Raw genomic sequence first — 24,174 nt, forward strand, 5'->3', positions numbered from 1 at the left:
CACCAAATGGCTACTTACCAATGCCTAACTGGGTTTTCTTTTTCAAAGAAGAAAACATTATACCTCTCTAAAGCTCTTGTGACACCCACAAAACATTAACAAGTCCTAAAGTGTAGGGTTTGGTTGCACAAAAAAGAAGAAAAATGAAGTCAATGCAGTGGGTCTGTTGACAATGTTCCTAAATCCAGTTCAGTTGGTCCCAGTCCTGGTAGTTTGTCGTTTGCCAAAGGGGAAAACATTATCAATGTTAAGAGTGATTATGGAGATTATTTATGGCTTGCTGTCCAAGTATCATGACAGCATTCCCATTTCTTCAATCTTGTACCTGCCTTTTTCTTATGGGTGTAACACCCCGTTCTCCACAGTTAATAATAAAATCACTTTTAAAAATTTTCAAGAGCCAGAATACTACTACTAACCTTGCTTAAAAATATTTTCTTATACTAGCACCGGATACAAAGATTCAATATAATAAATAATGTTGTTTCGTATTAAAATATGAAATCATAAATGAAAGATTTCTCAAAACTCGTGCTATAAAAATCATAACTTAAAATTTTTGTACACGATCTAAGCCACTGTCACGCCTACCTAGACTAAGTCTCGTCCTGCAGCTTTATCGTCATAATTATCCTGACCTGGAGTGGTTTAAAAACATAAAACAAACTAAAATGAGTCGACTCAGTAAGTAACCCATCATAATGTAAACATATTTAACATTAGATTTTTTATAAAATATTTCATGCTGAGAATTTAAAATCATGACTAATCATACCGATGCTTATACTATGCATGATTGATTTATCTTAATTAATTGATTGATCTAATTTATCTAATTGAACTGACTTATCTGGCTGGCCAACATACTTAACCCTGTGTGCAAAGTTGTGTACTAACTTCCCCTACTGCAGTAAAGGAAGTCGACTATGCAGTACTTTGGCGTACTACGGTGGACCACACTTGAGTCTGTGGCTTGCATGCTCATCCTGAAACTGCATTGGTACCATGCATCTGAATGACCATTTGATTAATTGTTATAAGCTTATCTTATATTTGATCTTATGAAAGCTTATATGTCTTATGCAACGTGAGATGCATAATACATACATATCTATAAGATACAGAATGAAATATGATGAATGACGTGTTTGCAAATATCATGACATGCGTGGTACGTAAAAACTGGCTTTAATAATAATATATATAACTAGCGAATATATGTTAATCCTAATTTATGATCAAGCTACTTACCTTGTAGTGTTACTTCCTAAAATTTTCGACATAAAATCGATCACGGTGTTGGACTGTGAGGTTTATAATTTTTTTTTTCTCAAATAACACGCAAAAATGAAATATTTATAGAGAGATTTGGGAGATGGTGACGTCTAGTTTGAGTTGGACTTGGTTAAAGAGATTTAACGTGAATATGACTTGTATAGTTGTACCCCTGTTGGAATAGGATGCCGACGAGTTTGAGTTCAAGTTGGACTTGGTCACGGTCATTCAAAAAGAGAGTTTGAATTTAAAAATATGATCTAGTAGGTCATTTAATGTAAGATTGGTAGTGACTAAGACTGCGTATGAGACTCATCCAATGATATTTTAAATTGAAATAAATTTCTAACGGCCAATATTTAAATTCTAAAATGTCCAATATTTAAATAATAAATGAGATTTAACTTAGTTATTGAGTCTAATTAAAACTCCTAATCAATCTCAATAATTTATCGCTCGTGGGCTTATCCAATATGATCTATTAAATATAATTTAGGCCTAATAAAAATTATTAATATCTCAACCTTTGAATTATTGAACCGGGTCGTTACAAACTTCTCTCCCTATAAAAACCTCGTCCATGGAATTTGCTAGACCCCCAACAAGCTACATTCTTTCTATGTCTCTTTTACTCCTTAATATAGTTTAGTCGAACTGAATATTCCAACAAGTATTATAATCCCCTATTTTAGTCTGATGCTATACTAAACTTTTAAGCGTGCACGTTGGCATGCCATGTGTCAACCATCATACACTCCAAATTCAACTCAAACCTAAACAAGTATCTGCCTCAACAATGGGATCGATTAAAAGATTAAAAATAAATTCATCTAACAATTATCTTAACTCTATATACAATAGTAACTAACGATCTCCACATGAAAAAATAATTAAATTCTCCACCTAAAATAATAACCTCAATAAATCGTAACCTAAAACTCTCCAAAGTTTAGATCCTAAATCTTACACCTCGTTCTTAGTGATAGAATCGTGTTACCAACAGAATATAAGAGTAGCACCAATCATCATGAAATATCATACACCATACATAAATCTATGGCATAACTTCAAAACCTACTAAATTCATTTCTAATTTCTTCAAATAAAACTCTACAAAATATAATATTATTTCCTCGTGAACAAGTTGTATCATCGATCTTAAAACCAAAAGTTTCTAATCTCATCTTCATAAACTTTCTTACCTTATGCGCTAAAACCCTTTCACGTGGTATGTGCATTTTGACATGCTTATATCTAAAATTTTTCATCCTTAATTTTCATTAACACAATAGATAGTAAAAGTTAAAAATATTTACTGCAAAACAGGACATGACTTAGGGAGAACATGGCCTAGATTTTATTTTTTTTACTTTTTTTTTCACTTTCTGTTTTCAAAATTCTTTTCGTTTCCTTGTAAAAAGTTTTAGTTTTTATTTTTATTTTTTATTTTTTGCAAAAAATTTTCTCTTTTTTTATTTAGAAAAGTCTACAGAATCTTTCAACCTGGTTCTAATACCAACTGTAACACCATGCTCTCCAATAAAGTCATTTTTAAAATTTTCAGGGAATCAGTATACTGCCAAACTTTGACTTAAAAAAACTTTTCTTCCTAACGAAGCGCTAGATACGAAAGATCTCATAAATAAATAAATTTAATCTTTATAAAATACTTAAAATTCAAAAGAGAGTCTGCGGAATCACTTATTTAAATTCAATAAAATCTCATGTGCTTATCAAAATAACTTATTAAACTTTAAAACATAAAACTGAGCATGACATAAACTATTTAGGCCTCTGACTCGCCTCTCTATGCCAAATCTTGTCCTGCAGTCTCATTCTCTTAAATCTCATCATCTGGGGTGGTTTAAAAACATAAAACTATACAAAAATGAGTCGAATATTCAATAAGTAACACATCATACAGTAAACTTAATAACATAAGGTTTCTTGAAAAATATACAAACTCATAAATACATACATAAATAACATGAATATGAACTTATCTTTCACTTGTCATAGACCCATACCCACTGTTGACCACTGTGAATTAGGGTTAGCGAATCTAAGTAGATTACGATTCCGCTCGTAGCCACGGGTTGTGGAATCCATACATAAGGAAGACACATTAGATGCACTACCAGCATGTACAACCTGGCAATACAATATGTCCATAACATATGGTACCGTCTTCATATCATAATATAGGCTTTTATATATCTTATCATTCATACTTCATCATAATCATACTTGTATACTTATCATATCATAGATTTCAAATGAAATCGCATTCTTTCATAAAATTCGGTAATACATGTTTCCTCTCATAAAATCATGATTTTTCATAAATATTTTAATACATAAATTTTCACAGAAATCGTGGATTTTCATAAAATATTTAATGCATGTATTGCAACTAACACGAAACTTATGCATAAAATTATGATATTTATTACTTGGTTACATAAAAATGAGCTTCCAATTGAGGGCGTACATGTATAATATTTTTATAAAAGACATGTCGTTTATCGTACACACATGTAAATGTATGATCATGCTACTTACCTTATAGTGTTGCTTCCTAAACTTTTTGACATAAAATCAATCATGATGTTGGACTGGGAGATTCATGCTTTTTTTTTCTTTCAAATAATACGTTGAAGGGAGATATTTATAAAGAGTTTTGGAAGAGGGTGACTTCCAGTTTGAGTTGGACTCGGTTAAAGAGATTTAATATGAAGATGACTTGTAGAGTTGTATCCTTGTTGGAACAGGATGCCGACGAGTTTGAATTTGAGTTGGACTTGGTCACCATCATTCAAAAAGAGAGTTTGAATTTAAAAATATGATCTAGTAGTTTATTTAACGTAGGATTGGTAGTGATTGAAATTGCGTAGAGAACTTCAATCAGTGATATTTTAAATTGAAATAAATTTATAATGGCCAATCTTTAAATTCTAATAGGAGTCTAACTCGTTCAATAAATAATAAATGAGATTTAACTTAATTATTGAGCCTAATTAAAACTCCAAATCAACCACAACTCGTGGGCTTATTCAATATGGTCCATTAAATATAATTTAAGTCTAATAAAAATTATTAATATCTCAACCCTATAATTATTAGGCCTGGTCGACGTGGTGGTTACAAAGGGCCAACCCTCATATACAATGGAAGATGAAAGAAAAACTCATTCTTTCCACTTTTGCTCTTTTGATACCAAAGTGGTACTTTCGGTCCCGTTTGGATTATGACAACATCTTATCTTATTATTACAATTTTTTTAAATTTTTATACAAAATATAATAAACAACTCAACTTTTTCAAATTCTAAAATAATAATAATATTAAAAAATAATATTTCAATAATATTTTATTCAATTTTTAATTTTTATCTAAAACTATCTCATCTTATTTTACTATCCAAACCGCACCTGAATATGCTAAATATTCTCTTAAATATGTAGCAGGAGAAATGTTAGACATACAAGGAGGATTATAAAAAAGAACATGTTCCTAGTATTTATATCTATAACATCAGTCGATATGATTGAAGTAGACAAAAGTCAAAATGATAACATGTATTTAAGGTATCATGAATAGTATATATCACCACCGATATAGAGTTATGACAATATTAATTGATATCTTGGTATGATTTTAAAACATGTCAAGAATTCTAATATTCTAAAAGAAAGTCAAAGTACAATCAGCCACAAAACATATATTTTTTGTTGAGCAGTGATATTCGTGCGGGCATATTATTTAGGAATAACACTTAGACAGACATAAAAAATTTCAGTCTTCATGCATTGTAACAGTGAAAATTTCTGTATTTCAAGTCTGTGTTATCATCTCCATGTAATATCCCGTGTCCCACTCATTTTTCACTTTTGCTATTGAAAATTCTCAAAATTTCTTCATTCATCTCAAATGTAATTCGAAATGCCTTTATATTCACTCATCATCTCTTTTTAGTATTTTTTTTTTTAAGAAAAGAAGGGACGACACCTCCATTTATTAATAAACTCTCACTCAGGCGGATGAACCACCATAATTACAGCTATTCGCTCAACATCTCATGCCATGAACTGCAAACCCAAAGCCCCAACCGGTTTGCAGTTCATTTTCCCATGTTATCATTAAAAATAAAAACATAAAATCAGGAATACCATCAAGTTATTCAATTATTTCTCAAACTTGACTGTAAATGTTGGATTAGAGAGGTTGGATTGAACAATGTGACAGACCAATAATGTCCCATCGGTTGTCTTAATCTTCCAAGCCAAAAAGATCATAAAGCCCCAAGAACTCCTTATGATCCCAAATGACTTGTCAAATTATTATGTCCATCACCCTTTAAATGTTAGATTATCTAACATAAGAGGAGTGAGAAAGAAAGAGAAAGCCAATCACATGGAGAGCTTAGCCCTAAAGCTTTAAGATGTTTTTCTTTTAGGGGCAAAGACTTCTATTTTATCAAGTGATCATGAACATTATCTTTTTCCAAAGGGGATGAACCAAGTCCCAAGATATTTTTTTTTTTTTAAAAAAAACCCTTCAAAAAATTGATTTTTAGGATTTTTATACAAAGCAAACTTTATTAAAATTGATTCCCCCACCCCAAAGAAAATGTTTTTGTAATCTTGCCCCACTCCCATTTTATATTTCCTAGTTTCTCCCTCCATTTCAACCCTTCTTTTATTGAACTCCCTCCCATTTATTATCATAAACTAGGATGGTCCCCGACAATATAATATTAGCTGAAGATCAAGTTTGAAACTTTGAGTGGCTTCGGTAGTTCGGTTATGGTGTCATAAGCAATTCGAAGACATTGAATGGGACAACTCTAGTTTGAAGGACCATTCAAAGGGACACAAGGGAGTTGATGAGTTGTGTTTTGAATAAAGGTAGTTTCATCCCTAAAAACACGCGGATTGATCAATATGTGCCCCATCTTGTGAAGTCCTTTGTATGTTTGAGAGAATTCAGATTCTCACGAACTCCTATTAAGTCTAGAGCGAGAAAAAGATAGATATATGAAGTGACTCTTACAACATTTTGAAGCATTTAATGCTGATTAAGAAAGTTACTTAAGTAGTTATAAATATTGAGAAATGATAGTTGCAGTCATGAGTGTGTAAGTGTCATGCAACCACTTTGAAAAAAGTGAATAGATACGGGACCTACATGAAAAAATAATAATTTTTTAATAATAGATCATATTTTTTTTCAAAGTGACTATACGGCGCTTGCATATTTTACAACTGCATATAGCATTACTCATAAATATTACAGAGCCCACTTCGGGGAGGGGGAGAGAGAGAGAGAGTTTGCTTCAATTCCGGGCTAGAAACCAGCAATTAGTAGTTAGTTTTGGGAAAGCTTGTTTTAGATTTAATGTGTTAAGACATAAGGCTTGCAATTAGCATAAAGCAAACCATTCTTAAACCTTCAAAGTAAAGAACAGGACGTGCTTTCTACATGGAGGCCACTATGCCTATGTTTGGAGGGTCTCTTTTTCCTTCTTTTTCAGGAAATTAAAACCCCCCCTTCACGATGTCGTCAAAACATAATCCTGAATGGCCTCCAAATGGACTACACATAAGAGAGAGTACCTCTTCCATGCTGGAAAAATGACTTCTACTTGCTTGAATCAGACTTCTTTGAATGAAAATAGTGATTACTTTACATACCAACTGTAGATTGCTTGTCTTTTTCCCAAAATAATAATATTAATAAAAATAAAGTGAGATATATTGGTAGTTTAGGGTGCAAATTGAAGCGTTTATACATAGTTTAGGGTGTAAAATGAAAAATGGGTGATAATTTATGAATGAAATATGTAATTTCCCAATATTAACAATGAGTTTTGGGAATTTTTGGATGAACAATAACTGTTTGCGGAAGAAAACAATGCATGCTAGAATAGAAAAGGAGTGGGATTTTGCCAACAGAAATCCAGAAACATCAGTAATTACTCACAATACTGAAATATAAGATAGATGTTCCCATCTTTGTGCCAGAGCTACAAAAGAGTAAATTGAGTTCTAAATCAAGATTGTGGCATGTAACCAGGACCATTTTCAAGCATGAAAACTAGTGTCAGCCCAATATGAGGGACCAATCATGTATCTGATCAAGGCAAAGCCCAAGCTGTGTAGCAATGGGGACTCAGAGATCAGATTTACATCTTTCTGGTCCTGAAATAGGTCCATTGCAGAGTTGCAGGAAGCCCACATAGGACAGAGTTAGATGGATTTCTTTCCCCTTTTCTCCTGTTCAAATATCTGAAAGCTATGCTTAAACCAAATCCCAACTTGGTAAAGAGTTTTTTCTGGTTTATGTGTTTTTCCTTCTTGGCAAGTTAATTGGGGAAAGAAGGTGTGTACATAAGTAGAAGTTAATTTCAAGGATCAGAAAGCCTGTTACTTCTTGGCAAGGCCTACCTTTTTTGGCATTTCTCTCATCAATAAAAACCATCTGTTTTTCATTTTCAATATCCCCAAGGCTTGCCAGTCTTGGAGAGATGCCAATGATCCCACTTCTTTTTCTTTCTTTCTTTGGCTGGATGCAGAAGGAAACCTTGTTCAATAGCAAATGGCCACACAATTGCAACCATAAATCCAAAGTCACTGCAAGAATCAGAACAGGGAATCCATTGATTCGGTTGAGCATTTTGGGTATATTGAAATTAGAATCATTGCTTGTTATAGCTATGTAAAGAGTCAAATATCTGAGAATTTGTATGTACTGAACTTAATATTGTAACGTGTATGTGATTTTCTGATTCCAATTATTGAGACCTTTTCCATATTTGTGGCATATTTTAGTGGGACCTGCCCATTAGCAAAAGTCCCCTCAATAAGATATTTATAGCTGATATGATTAACTCCATTACTAAGACCTTGTTAAAAATAATTTTGCGCAATAATTCTATCTTTAATGGAAATATTTAAGAGATATAAATCTAAGATTGATTTTTTAGAAATTTGAGGGTTTAGAGTAGAAAAGAGATATATATATTAAAGTGAATCCCACAATATTTATAGAGTATTTAATGATGTGAGACCCACTTTAGAGGATTGCTATAGTCACAAAAAGATTACACAAAAGCAATTCCACAAACTGACGTGATTTCATGTGATTTGTTAGATCTATTTTATAATAAAAGTAAATTTACAATCTGATGAACCACATGAAATCACTTCAGTTTGTGAGATTACTTTTGTGTAATCTATTTGTAACTAAAGTATTTATCACCACTTTATATACCTATCTCCGTTTCACTGTAGTCTCTAAAATTCGGACAAAAATTCTAGGAGACTCCATGGCTTAATGAGAATCAAATCACAAGCATTTAAGGAAAAAAAGTGCAAAACATGTTGGACTTCCTATGTGTCTCGGCATTGCTAGTTTGATCCCTCCGGCAGATAATTATAAAGGAATCTTGTAATAGGTTCTGTTGATAAAACCTTTTGTCCTGTGTGTTAAGGGAACAAGCTGTGTTGTTACGAGTATTATAAATTTATTACTAATTTATTCATAAAATTCAGGCAATTATGATACATTTGTGTTAACTGTAATATGTGGATCTCATTGATCATACATTTTCAACCTCAAGCTTGTAGGATTATATGAAGGATTAGAATTCTTTTTTTATTTTTATTTTTTTTCATTCATTTTTTTATACTTTCAAACATTTTTTTTTTAAAAAAATTTATTATATCATTAAAAATTACTACTTTAATCATTTAGTAAAAATAAAATAAAAATTATTAGGACCCACTCTATGTTGACAATAGCATTTCTGATTTAGATATAGGCTTTTATGGGGTTTTGTAAAAGTGATCGGACACATTAAAAACATGTTTTGATTAGGAAGATTTTTAAAATCTGTTTTTACCGGAATTCGAAATAATTGCAGTACCAAATGATTTGAGATAAGATATGTCTGTGATTTGTAAAACATATTTCAATTGATGGTGGAATCACTTTTTGAAAAATTTTAGTTTAGAATATCTTTCTGTTTAGAATAATAAAAAGATAGACATATAAATTAAATTTTATAATATTTTTTATTATTAATATTAGATGTTGAAAATTTTTTGTAAGACTCAATTCATCATATTAATTTTCTCATTTTAAACCCTAGAATTTGGATTCAAACTCAAGAATCTTGATCCTTAAATAAGACTTAACAACTTTGCATCCATGGTTTATATTTAGAAGAAAATCTCCGAATAAACTCAAGTTTATTTTAAATATCATTTATTACAAATATTTTATACCGTAAATAGACTCTAGTGTATACTTAAACAAGCCATTTTTTCAGTTACGACATTAAAAATAAATTACAACTGAAATTTCATTTCCCTTTTGGTAGATAGAGATTTGAACTTTTCTTTTTCTTATAATTTCATTTTGTCTAATTTTTATTTTCCAAGCATTTTCTCAACGTAAATTTAAACGATACAACTAATTTTATACGAAAAATGATTTGTGCAGTTTTATAGTATGCAAGTAGATGTAAGTTTTGCATTTTTATTAACGGAATTTATTTAAAGAGTGCGCGTATACATTTTAAAATTGTATATAACATTATTCATTGTTTCATATTTTACTCTAGTAATCACAACGTAAATATTATTAATAATGATGATGAATAATAATAATATTGATGATGTTCTTCCAAGACTACAATTAGTAGAGGGTTTTTGATTGAGGATAAGAAGTTGATATCCACCGTGGTGTGATGTGCTTGAATGTATTTTATCATTGCCCAAAAGTCAAAAGTTAGCGTTCAACTGCTCTTCAAGGTGAAATGGCATTTTCGTAAAATTGCCAAACACAATAATAATTATATAGACAGCACCCTAACTTGCGTAATGTTCATTGGCTCTATCCTTTGCTTTTCATTTTTGTTTTCCGGTGCTGTCTTCCTCCTCCCAGGTACTAAAACCCCTTGCTTTCTCTCTCTCTCTCTGTGGATTTTCTCTCAATATATATATATATATATATATATATATATATGTATGATGAATTTATAAGTTTGAAGGAATTTTTCATGAATGAACTCTGTATTTCTCTGTTTCTTTCTGGATTTCAGATTTCTTTTTTCAAAAAAAAAAAAAAAAAAACAAAGATCTTGGACATATTGCTTTGGGAATTTTCTAATGCTAATGGTGGGTTTCTTTCAAAATCTAAAGTTTTTTCTTTTTAAAGAATTGCAATTTAAATGAATTTTTTTTTTATTCAATGTAAAGATTTATAATTGATTAATTCATGATTTTTTTTTTTTGAATTCTCACGTATTTTGAATAAATTATGGCGAAATCCTGGGATTTGGATTTATTTTTGTCTCTTTGGGTTTTTTTATATCTATGCTGAAACAGATCGATGATAAGAATTAATTGGGGGGGGGGGGGGGGGCACTGGTACTTTTTCCTTTGTCAGATTGCAGTAGTTTTTACACCTCATTTGAGTGGTAGACCGTAAGCTAGAAACGGAAAAGCTTAAATTCAAAGAACCTAAGTATTTATTTCCTATATACGTTTTGATTCGATATCAGTTGTTGGAATTGAACTTGATAATGTTTGTGTGATTGGATTTAAGTAATTGGGGTTTTGGAAATTTGTGTTTTTTGGGTGCCCGAACAGATGGTGAGGGGAGGGAAGGTTGGTTGCAAGAGGAACTTCAACAGAAGGGTTCGTTCGAAAGACAAGGGTTCTGATGACTCGGATGAGGATTATGTGGTTTCGAATGAAGAAAACGAGTTCTCGGATGGTTGGGATGAGGATTATTGCTCTGCTGTAGATGGGAATGCATCAGAAGAGAGTTTTGGAAGTTTTGTAAAGGAGGAGGAAGAAGAAGAAGCGTACAAGGAAGATGACGACGATGATGAAGAATATGATGAAGGAGAAGAAGAGGAGGAGGAGGTGAGGAGGGTTGTTGAACCAAAGGTCAGATCAAAAGCACAAAAGGTTAATTCGAGTCCCAAGAAAGGTTGGGCGAAAACAGCGAGAAAGAGGGGAAGAGTTATATATGATGAGGATGAAGAATATGATGAAGGAGCAGAAGAGGAGGAGGAGGAGGAGGAGGAGGAGGAGGAGGAGGAGGAGGAAGAGGAGGAGGTGAGGAGGGTTTTTGAACCAAAGGTCAGATCAAAAGCGCAAAAGGTTAATTTGAGTTGCCAGAAAGTTGGGGCGAAAACAGCGAGAAAGAGGAGAAGAGTTATATATGATGATGATGATGATGAAGAAGAAGAATATGATGAAGGAGAAGAAGAGGAGGAGGAGGAGGAGGTGAGGAAGGTTGTTGAATCAAAGGTTAGCTCAAAAGTGCAAAATGTTAATTGGAGTCACCAGAAAGGTGGGGTGAAAACATCGAGAAAGAGGAGAAGAGTTATATATGATGATGGCGAAGATGGGGATGAGGATTATGAGGTTGAGGAGGAGGAGGAGGAGGAGGAGGAGGAGGAGGAGGATGACGATTTTATGCTGGATGAAGATATTTGTTTGGATGAAGAAGAGGAATTGGGGGGGAGAAAGAAGAGAAATAATATGAAAGTCGGCAAGAGAGGTTGGCAGGAAAAGAATTCTTTAAGGGATCAAAAGGGGAAGAGGAAATCTAAAGTTTTGAAGAAGCCTTTGAGAAAGAAAAGAAGAAAGAATGGTGGGTTGAGGAGGCAAGTGCAATATGAGAATGGTTGCAATGGTGGTATTGAGTTCGTTAATAATAGATCAATTGTGAGAGAAAAGAGCAAGAAAAACCCGGGTCCAAAAAAGAGGAGGTATATTGCACGTTCAGATTCAGATTTCGTGTCTTCTGGATCATCAGATTATGACTATACTCTTTCTGAGGAAGAGAAGCATACCATCTCTGAAGAAGAGAGACAACAAGTGAGAGAAGCCAGGGAGTTCTGTGGAAATTTAAGAAGTAGCTTGAGGAGCTCATCTTTACCGTGTGGAATTCAGGAGGTTGGGGATGTTCATCAACAAAGAAAACCTCAGGTAGGGAAGGGTAAGGAGAAGTTAGAGGAACCTCTGGGAAAGAAGGGTAAGGAGAAGGTGGAGGAAGTGAGGACCGAGCTGGGAAAGCAGGTGTGTGGAATTTGCCTGTCTGAAGAAGATAACAGGAGAGCGAAGGGAACACTGGACTGTTGTTCTCATTATTTTTGTTTTGCTTGCATCATGGAGTGGGCAAAAGTGGAATCTCGCTGCCCTTTATGCAAGCAGAGGTTCAAGACAATCAGTAAGCCTGCAAGGTCGACTGCAGGAATTGATTTGAGAGAAGTGCTGATTCCGGTCCCTGAGCGTGATCAGGTATCTTACTGCTTTCCTCTTACTGTGTTTGTGCTCTTTTAGTTTTCCTTTCTGGTTGCTTTTTTCCTGAACTCAAATGGGTTCACTGCTTTATACAGGTTTATCAACCCTCTGAGGAAGAAGTCAGGAGTTACCTTGATCCATATGAGAATGTGATTTGTACTGAATGCCATGAAGGTGGGGATGATGATCTCATGTTGCTGTGTGATGTCTGTGATTCACCTGCACACACCTATTGCGTTGGTCTCGGACGGGAAGTACCTGATGGTAATTGGTATTGTGATGGTTGTAGACCCGTTGCTCTGGCATCGTCAAGTTCCCAAGTGCAAGATCATATGCCTGATCAAAGGACTAGAAGCAACAACGTGTCTAATCGACCACCACAATTTGTAAATGTAAGGGAAGGTTTAGATCTCAATTTATTGTCCTCACCTCTTACACCATTTTCCCAAGGATTTGGGAATCTTTCGTCCCCCAGACTTCCGGTCGGAGATTCTCGAGCAGCTTCTCCAGTAGCTGGAGCAGGGGCACCAACTCTTTCAGGGAGACGCTGGATACATCGTCAAATACAACATCTCATTTCCTTTAATCGAATGAATTCTATGGCTGGTAGAACTGATGGGACTCCAGCGGCTAATTCAAGAGACTTTTCAAGTTCTCAAAGTAATCAAGATCAAGGCAGGGATACTACAACTCAACACACAAGAACGCAAGAAATGGGGTCATCATATCATACATTCTTTGAGGATAGGTTACAGGATAGTCCCTCTCCATCATTTCAAAATAGGGATTTCTTTTCCTCGAGATTAAGCTTTTTAAGAAGGCAATCAGCTCAAGACCAGACTAATATGACTACCGAAAGGTCTTCTTTGAATGGAACATTATGGCCTGAACCTTCAGGGATGGATCCAATTCCGGGTTATGAGCAACTCCAATACAACAGATCATCAAATATTGGGTCTGATGGTAGTTTGTCACCTTATACAGTTAGAGAGGGGATCGAGCTTCACACAGCTAAAGAACAAGTGCAATCTATGGTTAGAAAACACTTGAAGAACTTGTCCCAAGATATTGATTTAGGTATGCAAATTCTACTTTCTTTTACCAACGTTGTGTAGTCCAAATGTTTAACACTGCAGTTGTAGAGTCTGAGTATTAACACACTCGGTCAATTGAAGTGAGAAATCCTCGTTTCAGAAATACTGAAACAACTCATGCATGGTCAACACAAGAACGTCTTCTGGTATGATTTAATTTTTCTCATATGGAAAAAACACTTTGTACTCTCTAACTTCCCGACTTTTTACACTTTGCTCCCCAAACTAACAAAACCAGTACATTCACAAGAAATTGACAAATAGTGCATTCGCCCAATTTTGGCCGTCTAGATTTTTCCATATTAACTATTTTTCATTCATCTTAATGGTCAAAATTGGACGAGGATGTTATTTTTTTTTTTCTTGTACATTGGATGACAATGCATCAATTTTGATAATTTGGGATGCAAAATGTAAAACGCTTGGTAGTTGGAAGGTGCAAAATGTATTTTCTCCTTCTCATATTTGAGGTTGCCATTACTTGTCATGTGTTATATATTTTGATACGTTGATCTCTTACCTATATCATGTTCTCGGAAATGCTCAAACAGGACTTATTCTTTTGATTTAGGTCACAGTACTTTTAAGGACATTGCAAGAAGTTCTACACATACCATAGTAGCTGCATGTGGCATCGAGCATAGGAGGAGTGAGGTTTATTGCCCTGTTCCTCCACCATCAGTCTGTTCCCACATTGAATTAATGGCAGGTGGACAGACAAGTCTGATGAAAGGTTGCTGCTCTTCTTGCTTTGAATCTTTCGTAGGGGATGTAGTGAAGAGGATCATGGACACAAAAATGCCACCATGGTTGAGTCTAGGCCTTTAGGGGTTGATGCTGCCGGCATGTCTTCTGCGCAACCTTTTTTTCACTAATGCTAGGAATTAGAGAAGAATCTGTGGATAAAAGTGTTCATAGTGATGATTCATCGACATTTAACAAAGAAAACTATTCTTATTGGATTGTGTTAGTGTTGATATATAGATAGAAACCAAATTTTCTACTAGATTCACTAGTTGCGGTGCCAAATTTTTCTCAAGGGGAAACCAAAATGGTTGCCTTCTTTACGTCATTGGTTGTGCTTGACACTCTTGAAGGGTAATTTTTTCAGATGACTGCGTTGGAAGGTACGTCGTTTATGGGTTATATTGGCAGATAATGTTGGTCGAGATTGATACAAGTAATCGTCACCTGTCCTTTTTACTTGTGCATGATCTTCCCAAGTCCACGATTTAAAGAAGAAAACTTGGTGCGAAGTTACAAAACAAAGGGGCTTTATTTTGGTGCCCTGCACCAACCAATGCTAACTCTGTAACTCAACTCATCCATGAAGCCACGACTTGCATCATATTCTCGTCTGAAACACACCGACACCACCCCCCACACGGGTTTTGCCATGAGTTGGACGATTCATTACTTGCACGGGGTTCTTAAGTTCAAGCTTAGCATCAACAGGAAAAATAATGAATGAACTTTTCTTATTCTTTTATTTCAACAAACGCAAGGCATCTAAACACTCTCAACTGAGCAGCTTCTCCCTTTACTACCCCTTCTTATGGGCAGATATGGCCAATTTTAGCCAACTAGCATAAGAAGTCTGAGGTTGCATATCCTGAAGTCAGCTATGTGGGTTGGGTGGTTAAACTAAACAGGGAATAATGAGGAAGAGGCTGTTTTACAAATAAAGTAGAATCCAAACAATACTACAGAGAAATAAAACTGAAGCAAAGACTTTTCAGCATCATTACCTTTTCAAACGGGTTGTCACCAAAATGAATTTCCAAGAAAGAAACTTAGGCAGATAACAGTAACAAGATGAATGCCATTCATAGGGAGAACTCACTTCTTTACTTTTAATTTATGACCTGAGATTAAAAGACGTACACAAGTATGTTCAGGCCTAGCAACTAAAGTTATCATGCAACATAAATTACACTCATTCCTACATCTTATTCCACACTCTGTTTAATACATTTGCAGATTCACTACAAACAAACCATACATTGCAGGGCTCTTGGTTGTAATTATGAAGACTACAATGCAGCTATTACAAACTTTCTTCATAAATTGTCATCCAGAATGGTAGACAACAACAGCCCATGAACAAACTCACATCTTTTTGCCTTCTCTTCCTGATCCTTGATAGAGAGCGGAGATGACTGAACATTTCTGTCACCAAAAAAAAGCAATTCAGATAAGGCCAGAAAAAATAATTATTTCAGGCCAATAAGGAAATGGTTCAACATAAACCTTTTTTATAAGTATGTTTCAACATATAAACTATGATGAATCGGCAGAAGAGTAAAAAGGTAGAATCTCTCTGTAACATGCCTTCTGCAGTTGTGTAGGATGGCCTAAGTTTTACAAATGCTTTTGTAGCATAAAATAATTAACCACATTTATACAGAGATTGATTTGTCATGTTACAAAAACAAACTCGCATAGATGAAGCAAAATTCCAAATTTTTATCTACACATCATGATTGTGCGCACAAACGCTTGTGTTCCACTACCAATAAACTTTATCATGGTGTCTCTCTTGAACTCAAGATAATAGGTCAGGATTATAAGCCAGCTTAGCATGATAGGTATTCATCATATTTCGTTGAATGCCATTCATTCACTGTTCCCTTTGCAATACTGGGAAACAAATGGGACACAGATTCAACTTGCCTAATTCTACTGCAAAAAGTCAATCTTAATCAACTTGCATCCATCACATCAAGGCCACTTAATTTTTTCAATCTAGCATAATATATATAAATAAGCTAATGATTCTTTCAGAACCCTTCTACCAGAACTATTACGGGACTCTAACATGCTTGGAAGGATATAGGTGTGTGTCCACCTTTCATTTAGAAGAATAGACTTTATGTCCTACTCCTAGTCCTATTCTTAGTAATATCATAAAAAAGTAGTTACCTATACAAGGTCACATTGACAATGACATGTATCCTAATGTACAAATGAAAATATCTTACTAAAATGGACTGGGAAAAAAGTTGAAACGCAATTACATACCTCTCTGATACTTTATCCTCAGAGCTTTTCTTAACTGAGGCTCCTTCAGTTGAAAGCTGAGGTTGAACACTTAGAAAGTCATCACCCAAGGGCAAAATAAATGATGACAACAACGGATCTGGTGCTGCATTGGATGAGGAGACTATACAGGAAGACCCTCCAAAAAGAGACTGGAAGTTTCCTTCTCGCAGTTCTTTCCTCAACAAAGATAGTGTAGAATGTATACCACTCCTACGTGACTTCCTCTTGCGCTGCATGTAAACACTCGTTAAGGAATTTAGAACATTAAGTCAATTTCTCCTTTAGCAAGTATGATGCAAACATGGTTGTTACCAGCCACAACGTTAAGTAATAGGCAAGAAAAAGCAATCCATAAAACATTTGTATGCAGAATGCTTAGATTCTGGAAATGCAATTGTGGAGTTGAAAAATAAAAATAAAAAATAACCCTCACAACTTGCACTACTTTTAAAGGTCTGCCATTTCATTTTTCCATTTTGGTTCCAAAAATAAAAGCAATAATGAACACACAAAACTCAGAGGATAAATAAATGGGTGCAGTGAAGGGGAAGGGGTGGATGAAAAATGAATAAATGGTCCATTTCTCAAAGGGACTACTCTTCAGAGAAAATGCAGGAAAAGAAAATTGGTAACTTGAATCATTAGAAAACCATTTAAGTTCAATTACTTTGTATAGATGCTGCACAAAAGTTGTTTCTAAACACGTTCAAGTAAATTCACTTGCAATTAATCACAAACCGATTGAGAAAATGCATGAAAGGATTCCAAAGTTTTTTTATGACGGGGGAACCACCCCACGGCAAAGCCCTTTGGACTCATCCATGGAACCTAAGCTCCCGGGGAGACTAGCATAGCAACCCACCACCATGGCCTCCCACTTAAATCGCAGTTTGATCCTAGGGGAAATCGAACCTGTGACATGGGACTCATGCACACAAGTTCGCCCTTACCACTTGGGCTACCCACAGTTGGGTAGACTCCAAAGAATTGTTGTAAAAGATAATAACTAAAAAAAAGGATATCTTGAATATGTTTCCATGTTGTAGGGTTATGTGAGCAACCATGTCAACCCCCACCCTCATTGCACAAACAGGACATACCTGCAGATAAACAGTCCTTGTTGTCAGCAAAACTAAGGATTAATTAGCACCCTCCAGTTGAAGGAAAAAAAAAAATAGAAAAAAGCTGTTAAGCTGCAGAATATTTTTGTTCATGTTTTATTTGTCACATAACAAACAAAAAAGCTGTTAAGCCAGAGCTTTGAACTTCCATGATCCTAAACCGGAATAGTTATCAGACCTTCAGTAAACAGATCAGAACACTACCCCTGCACCCTAATCCACACCAACCTACCCATATACAACCCAACTGTGGGTTGAAGATTGAAGAAACACCATCATGTACAGATGAGGGACTTGTAGGAGCCAATCCCCTATGCTTCTATATATACAGAAGGGCTACTGTAGCTTTCCAGAGCTCATTGGTGTTGACCAAAAGCCAAAGCATCTTACAATCTCTTATATCGATATTTTTGTTTTGTTTGTCCACTGCTGGATCGAAAATTTTTTTATAACAAGCCACTGATGGATTGACAATTGTCCAGTTCATCAAATAGTTTCCCCTGAATCAGCATATGTAGAATTCTAATGCCATGAAGAGCAGTCAAGATCAAGGCAGCTGCTACCCAATATCATGAGAGGAGATCACTGAGACGGCCTAACTCTCTATATGCTTGTATTCCAACAACTTTGGACCAATTGGATGAACCAATAGCATTACTAACAAAAAACAGATGAATCAATAACCATATTGAGAAACTACACCAGTTGGAACTTAAAGCTCAGTTATTTAGTTGAGCAGAACATTGGTTGAAGAAAAAGAATACATTATTATGCCATTCACTAGCTGCCTCTGAAGAGAAATTACAAGCACAAACTAGCTTTCTAATACCGATGCATACATTGAACAATAAACTTTGAAAAATAGATGTTAAATAAGTTGCAACATTTTACTTGTGTGTAAGTCGTTGCATACATAAGATTGTTATTAACAAACATAAGAGGAGCAATACCCCATTCTTTGCCTCCAAAGGATGCTCCTCGTCAATGTGGCAGCACAATCCAACTATATCGAAATACTCCGAACAAAATGGACATGGAAACTCCTCCCTCGTATCATCATCCCCATCAAGTTCTTCAAAGGCCATGAACATATCTGCAATTCACAACCATATTTCAGTGGCTTCAAGAATAATCTTTGCACATGCAATGCAGACCAACTGAAACTGAATCCCACTTGGTCTGTGGAAAAACTAAGTAAAACCATTTTTTTTTTTTTTTTTGGGGGGGGGGGGGGGGGGGGGGGGGGGGGGTGGGAGGAAGAGAGACAAGAAATTCAAGCCAATAGTTGGAGTTTTAATGTTCACTTCACTTATACTTCATCATTAATCACAACTTGGAGTTTTAAAATCCATTTACAAGATACCAAAACACACGCACACTCTTGAAAAATGTACAGATCTTATTATACCAAACTCTTTCAAGAATAAATCTAAATTACGAAATTGAGAAAATATGTCATCACTCTCAAAGCATCCAAACAAAACACCCAAAGATTAGTTTAACTCTTCAGAACAAACAATTACACCAACCTCTAAAATGTGAACTTTTCATCAACTCCCACATCTATTCAACATATAATTTAAGCTCTAATTCTCCGGTGACCAAAATTTTCCTCATTTCTCGCCTAACAAATAAACCAACAAAAGGAAGAGAGACATCCAGGCCACCTAAAAATTAAATATTTTCCATTCACGACATGCAAATGATAATGTTATTGATGATGGTGATAATCTAAACAACCCTCTTTCGATTGTTAATAAGGCTTAACTTATTAAAAAATTAATATACGCCATCCTGCAGTAATCAGAATTTTCCCGTAGCTTCTTAGCTACCAAACAACCCACAGGTTGTGTTACAGATTATATATTCACAGACTTCAGTAAAGGTAAACCTTTTCCAGTTTCCACATCTAAATAACCACGAATCCAAGCTCCAACAATACCCACCGCCAAATTTCCCCCTTTCTCACAGCAACCATAAAAACCCGAAAAACAAAAAGGAAAAGAAGCGATACTAAGCCTACATAGTCACATAAAAGCAAGCCCTCTCCAACTCGCACATCTAAACCAACCGATAACAAGAGAAAAGAAAAGGCGGTCAATCCAGCTCACCGGATCGCGATTGAAGAGCGGACTGGTACCGCTTCGAAGCGGAAGAGAGACGAGCGCTCCACGAATCATTATCCATAGCTTAATCTCCAACTCCTCTTCTAAATCAAATCGATTCCAAACGATGCCCTGTACCCAAAACGCACCGTTTCACCAACAGAATCCTGTCTCCTTTGGGTTTAAGATCCAATTCGCCTGAGATGAGGGATAGACAGAATTTGGGTAGGGTTTGAGCTCAGACGGAGAGATGCAATGAAATTTCACAATAAAAGGAAGTGGATTTAATTCACTGCATTTTCTCTATTTATGCCAAAATGAATATATTCGTTTAACTTATCTCATAAAATCGATACAATAAAATAAATTGCTCATTAATATATCTTAGACATGTATGATTATTTCTCAATACCCTTATTCAGATGCATATCAGTATTTTTTTTCTTGATTCTTTGTCACACTATAACTAGTGTAGACCACATCTATTGTCTGTGGATAATAGATAAATTTAATAGATTAATAAATAAATTTATTTTTGTAGTAGCCACTTCTCTAGTATCTTAACATACGTACGTAACCAAAGCTTCTCGGCTCAACACTACCGGACAATATAAATATGCAATCAGTTATTATAAGTGCTGGTTATTTTATCTATTAATCTATTAAATTAATCTATTATATATATTTTTGTTGGCTTAATTTTTTAGAATAAGTGCTAATTATTTTATATGATATCAAAGTAGAAATACTCCTGAATTTGAATCTGACTCTAAACTATATAATTTATTTAATTTTATTATGAATAACACTATATATTGTACTGGTCACTTGATAAAATTAATGAGTTGTAAGTTACACACACACACAAATATATATATATATATATATATTCATTTTATTGCACATCCAATGATACACTTTTGATAAATAATTATTGTCGTTCCTTTTCAATGAAGTTAAAAGTACTGAATTAAAGGGGAAAAAAAAAAAAAATTTGGATCGATCCCATGTTATTTGTCTTAATATCCTTTTCAAGTTTCAATGGGAAAGAAATAACTTCATTAATGCATGCATGCGAGTAGTACTGAGAGCAATAACAGCTTCTCATCTTCATTAGCAGTAGTACTGAGAGCAATAACATGAGAGGCTGGAGGCAGCTGGGTTTCAGTAATTTTAAGGCTTTGATTAATAATATTAGTGTTTGTTGTTGTTATGAAGATGATCAACTGGCGAGGACGTGATAACAATATCAGTCAATGCAGACTGATCTAATTCTGGGGAGCAGCTTGCTACTTGTGTTTTCTGCTTCGTCTCTTTCCTTTTTCCCCACAAAACCGCGTATAACCCGCACACAATCAGCACAGATCCTAATATTCTGTCATTTAAAAAAAAATAAAAAAGATTGCAAAATCAGACTAATTGAAAAAAAAAGATATATGTCAAAGTAGTGAATAGAACTTAGCTAGGAATCTCTGTGCATGCAGATATATAGTAATATTAGGATAAGAGTCAATATATATATAAGTAATGTTACATACAGTTGTAAAGTGTACAAGCATCGTGTAGTTATTTTAAAAAATAGTGAAATCTATTATTAAAATATTAATTTTTTTCATATAAATTCTGTATTTATTTACTTTTTTCAAAATAATTACGCCGTGCTTACTCACTCACGATTACAATTATCATTTCTTATAATAAACGTACGTTCCAAGGTGCAACTTCTCGTCCAGGAGTAAAGACCCCATGATGGCAACTGCAACAAGCATCACAGGGTAGAAGATGGAGACATATAAAGGACCTCTCATGTTCACGCACCACGCAATCAAAGTCACCACAAGTCCTGTTCCTACGATTCCCTGCACACCCAATTAAGTCAGAGTTTGTGCGTGCAAGCCTTAGACACTCAGACTTGTCTAAGGCTGGTATTCTTTTCTGTTTTAATTTCTTTTTGAATTAACAAAGATACATAGGAGGTACAATCCTTAGGAAAACTAAGTACCGAGTAAGAGACTGTAAGAAGCCTGATATTCCAGCCCAACTTCCATTGGCTCCAATCACTCTCCATGCACAGGGCATAGACAGCAGATTGAATAGCTCCCATCACACACATCAGAGCTGCGGACGAGTAGTGACATGGATATCTCTCACTCATTTTAGTCTGTTTATAAAGAGCAATTAATCATCAGTAATTTATACAAAGTGGGAATTCTGAGCAAAAGAGTCCTGATTTTTTTTTATTTTTTATTTTTTAAAAACAGCAATATGTTTTATATAGTCACCTGAATTATTAACCAGGAGGCAAACGACAAACAACTTCCTAGAGCCAACATAGAACCCAAAAGAAGATTTTCGGATTCTGGGGATGCTGCCGAGTGTCCTCCGGTTTGATGTTGGCCGTGATGCAATAGATCAACATGAGTGGGCCATATGTTAATTTCTGCCCCTCTGTAGAAGGTGAGGAGCATAGCCCCACCTATTCCCATTAATGTTCCCAACACTTTAGCCTTTCCTGCAATTGTCCCCAGACTCAGCTTCTCCAACCTATTAAAAAATAAGGACCACGTACGTACAAGCTCTAATTAATGATCACCAGATTTTTTAGCAAGATGCAGATTAGCACACTGAAAAAAATGAATGCTTTGTTGTAGAAAACAAAAACCAAAAGAGCTATTTCACTTATCTACCTACGTACATTAAAGTTATTAAAAGTTCGTATTTTTTGACAAGTTTACTGAGGTGCATGGATTTAGAGAGAGAGAGAGAGAGAGAGGAGAGAGAGAGAGAGAGAGAGAGAGAGAGGTATCCTACCCGAAAGAGACCGCCAGGATGAAGGTAATGGCAGGAACTAAGTCAAACATGGCTGATGTGAATGTTGCTGATGTCAATGCTAAGCTTTCAATATATAAATTTTGAAATAATGATCCCCTGCAATTAGGGTATCATTAACACAATCCCTTATGTATGCATGCAGCTGAAAATCAAATAGATCAGAATTACCAATTGGTAAGATAAAATGCATGCAACTTACCCGAACAGCCCGCTAAGAAATGCCTGGAAGAGTACTATCCATGTCAACTTTGGTCTACTATTCCTGCCAATGGCATGTGTATATATTAGTGTCCGGATCCCTATATAGTACGTGTAAATTTAGATGCATACGCAGGTGGAATAATTAATTACTCAGATTTTGTACTATCTTCCTTTTTTTCATGTTTCTATATCATGTGTGTGCATGTCTAATGGAATATTAACTTCTGGAATTTTTTTTTTTTAAGCTTCCATGGCGCCCCTGCATTAGCTATGAGCTAGATAGGATGGAATTATATTATAATCACGTCGATGGATTGCAACAGAAAAGAACATTAATTAAAGAGAGTCAATTTATTCATACATGCATACATATATATATAATATATACACACATACCTTACAAAAACGAGAGCGAGAGGGACAACAATAGCAGCAGCGAAAATGAGGCGATAAGTAACGATAACCGTCGAGCTCATTCCATCATTTGCGGCCAGTTTGAAGAACACATTCACCCCAGCGGAGCTAAGCTGAACCACGACCATTAACATGGCCGGCTTCAGACCATGCAATGCCTTACAAGCGCGTTCCACTGCCATAGATGACGTGCAGTTTTTCCAAACGAGCAGCTAGCTGAGTCGTAGCCTAGAAGATCAAGAATCTTTCTTCAACTGCCTTGTTAAAGTGCTTGTGTATTAGTTTGGAGTTGGAAACTCGATTGGGCAGCTGAGTTTTAAGTAGAGAGAGAGAGAGAGAGAGAGAGAGAGAGAGAGCGGAAGGGGAGGCAGACCGGAGTTGAAGGGTGAGTTAAAGCTTCGTTGGGGAGTGCATGGGTATTTATATTTTGCTGTATTCTAACGTTTCGCTATGGTTCTACTTCCAAATTTCCAATCGTCATCAGCTACGTATATACACTAAGCTTTTCAATTTTCCACTGACACGTGTTGGGTGTACGTAGTGCACATGAGAGACAGAGGCTTCGCGTGTCCTCCAGAGACGTACATATTCATACAATTGACATGGATAATATATGTACTGGTGCGTTTGCGATCAGATCACTGAGATATATTTACTTCATAATATTAGATAAAAGATGAGATTAGATGAATTGAAATGAAAGTTAATAAAAGAATAAAATTTTATTATAATATTATTTTTAAATATTATTATGATTTTAAAATTT

At 35.0% G+C, this 24,174-nt stretch overlaps 3 protein-coding genes across 6 annotated transcripts; 1 reads left to right on the forward strand and 2 right to left on the reverse strand.

Moving 5' to 3' along the window:
* Window positions 1–10,123: 10,123 nt before the first annotated feature.
* LOC121259173 (bromodomain adjacent to zinc finger domain protein 1A-like) lies at window positions 10,124–14,699 on the forward strand. 2 transcript variants are annotated; one of them, XM_041160676.1, is made up of 5 exons: window positions 10,124–10,224; window positions 10,932–11,351; window positions 11,385–12,596; window positions 12,695–13,676; window positions 14,265–14,699. In XM_041160676.1, exons 2-5 carry the CDS (start codon window positions 10,932–10,934, stop codon window positions 14,519–14,521), a joined length of 2,871 nt encoding a protein of 956 aa, XP_041016610.1. In that variant the 5' UTR covers window positions 10,124–10,224; the 3' UTR covers window positions 14,522–14,699. The 2 variants fall into 2 exon arrangements, with proteins under 2 accessions (XP_041016610.1, XP_041016611.1); XM_041160677.1 differs by having other exon boundaries at window positions 10,932–11,210; window positions 11,388–12,596.
* An 823-nt stretch (window positions 14,700–15,522) lies between these two features.
* Window positions 15,523–20,325, reverse strand: LOC121259174 (protein DEHYDRATION-INDUCED 19 homolog 3-like). Of its 3 annotated transcripts, none has more exons than XM_041160679.1 (5): window positions 19,968–20,325; window positions 18,807–18,949; window positions 17,758–17,835; window positions 16,711–16,971; window positions 15,523–15,862 (listed from the first exon to the last, which is right to left on the reverse strand). In XM_041160679.1, the coding sequence occupies exons 1-5, from the start codon at window positions 20,041–20,043 to the stop codon at window positions 15,803–15,805; spliced, it is 618 nt and encodes a 205-aa protein (XP_041016613.1). In that variant the 5' UTR covers window positions 20,044–20,325; the 3' UTR covers window positions 15,523–15,802. The 3 variants fall into 3 exon arrangements, with proteins under 3 accessions (XP_041016613.1, XP_041016612.1, XP_041016614.1); XM_041160678.1 differs by having other exon boundaries at window positions 16,715–16,971; window positions 19,968–20,323; XM_041160680.1 differs by lacking the exon at window positions 17,758–17,835 and having other exon boundaries at window positions 16,715–16,965.
* A 754-nt stretch (window positions 20,326–21,079) lies between these two features.
* Window positions 21,080–23,891, reverse strand: LOC121259211 (WAT1-related protein At1g68170-like). The gene is made up of 7 exons (XM_041160718.1): window positions 23,391–23,891; window positions 22,993–23,055; window positions 22,773–22,889; window positions 22,244–22,505; window positions 21,964–22,122; window positions 21,669–21,820; window positions 21,080–21,336 (listed from the first exon to the last, which is right to left on the reverse strand). The coding sequence occupies exons 1-7, from the start codon at window positions 23,588–23,590 to the stop codon at window positions 21,156–21,158; spliced, it is 1,134 nt and encodes a 377-aa protein (XP_041016652.1). The 5' UTR covers window positions 23,591–23,891; the 3' UTR covers window positions 21,080–21,155.
* Between the last annotated feature and the right edge of the window lie 283 nt (window positions 23,892–24,174).

This window comes from Juglans microcarpa x Juglans regia, chromosome 4D (assembly GCF_004785595.1).
Source record: "Juglans microcarpa x Juglans regia isolate MS1-56 chromosome 4D, Jm3101_v1.0, whole genome shotgun sequence".
In the NCBI taxonomy this organism is placed as follows: Eukaryota; Viridiplantae; Streptophyta; class Magnoliopsida; order Fagales; family Juglandaceae; genus Juglans; species Juglans microcarpa x Juglans regia.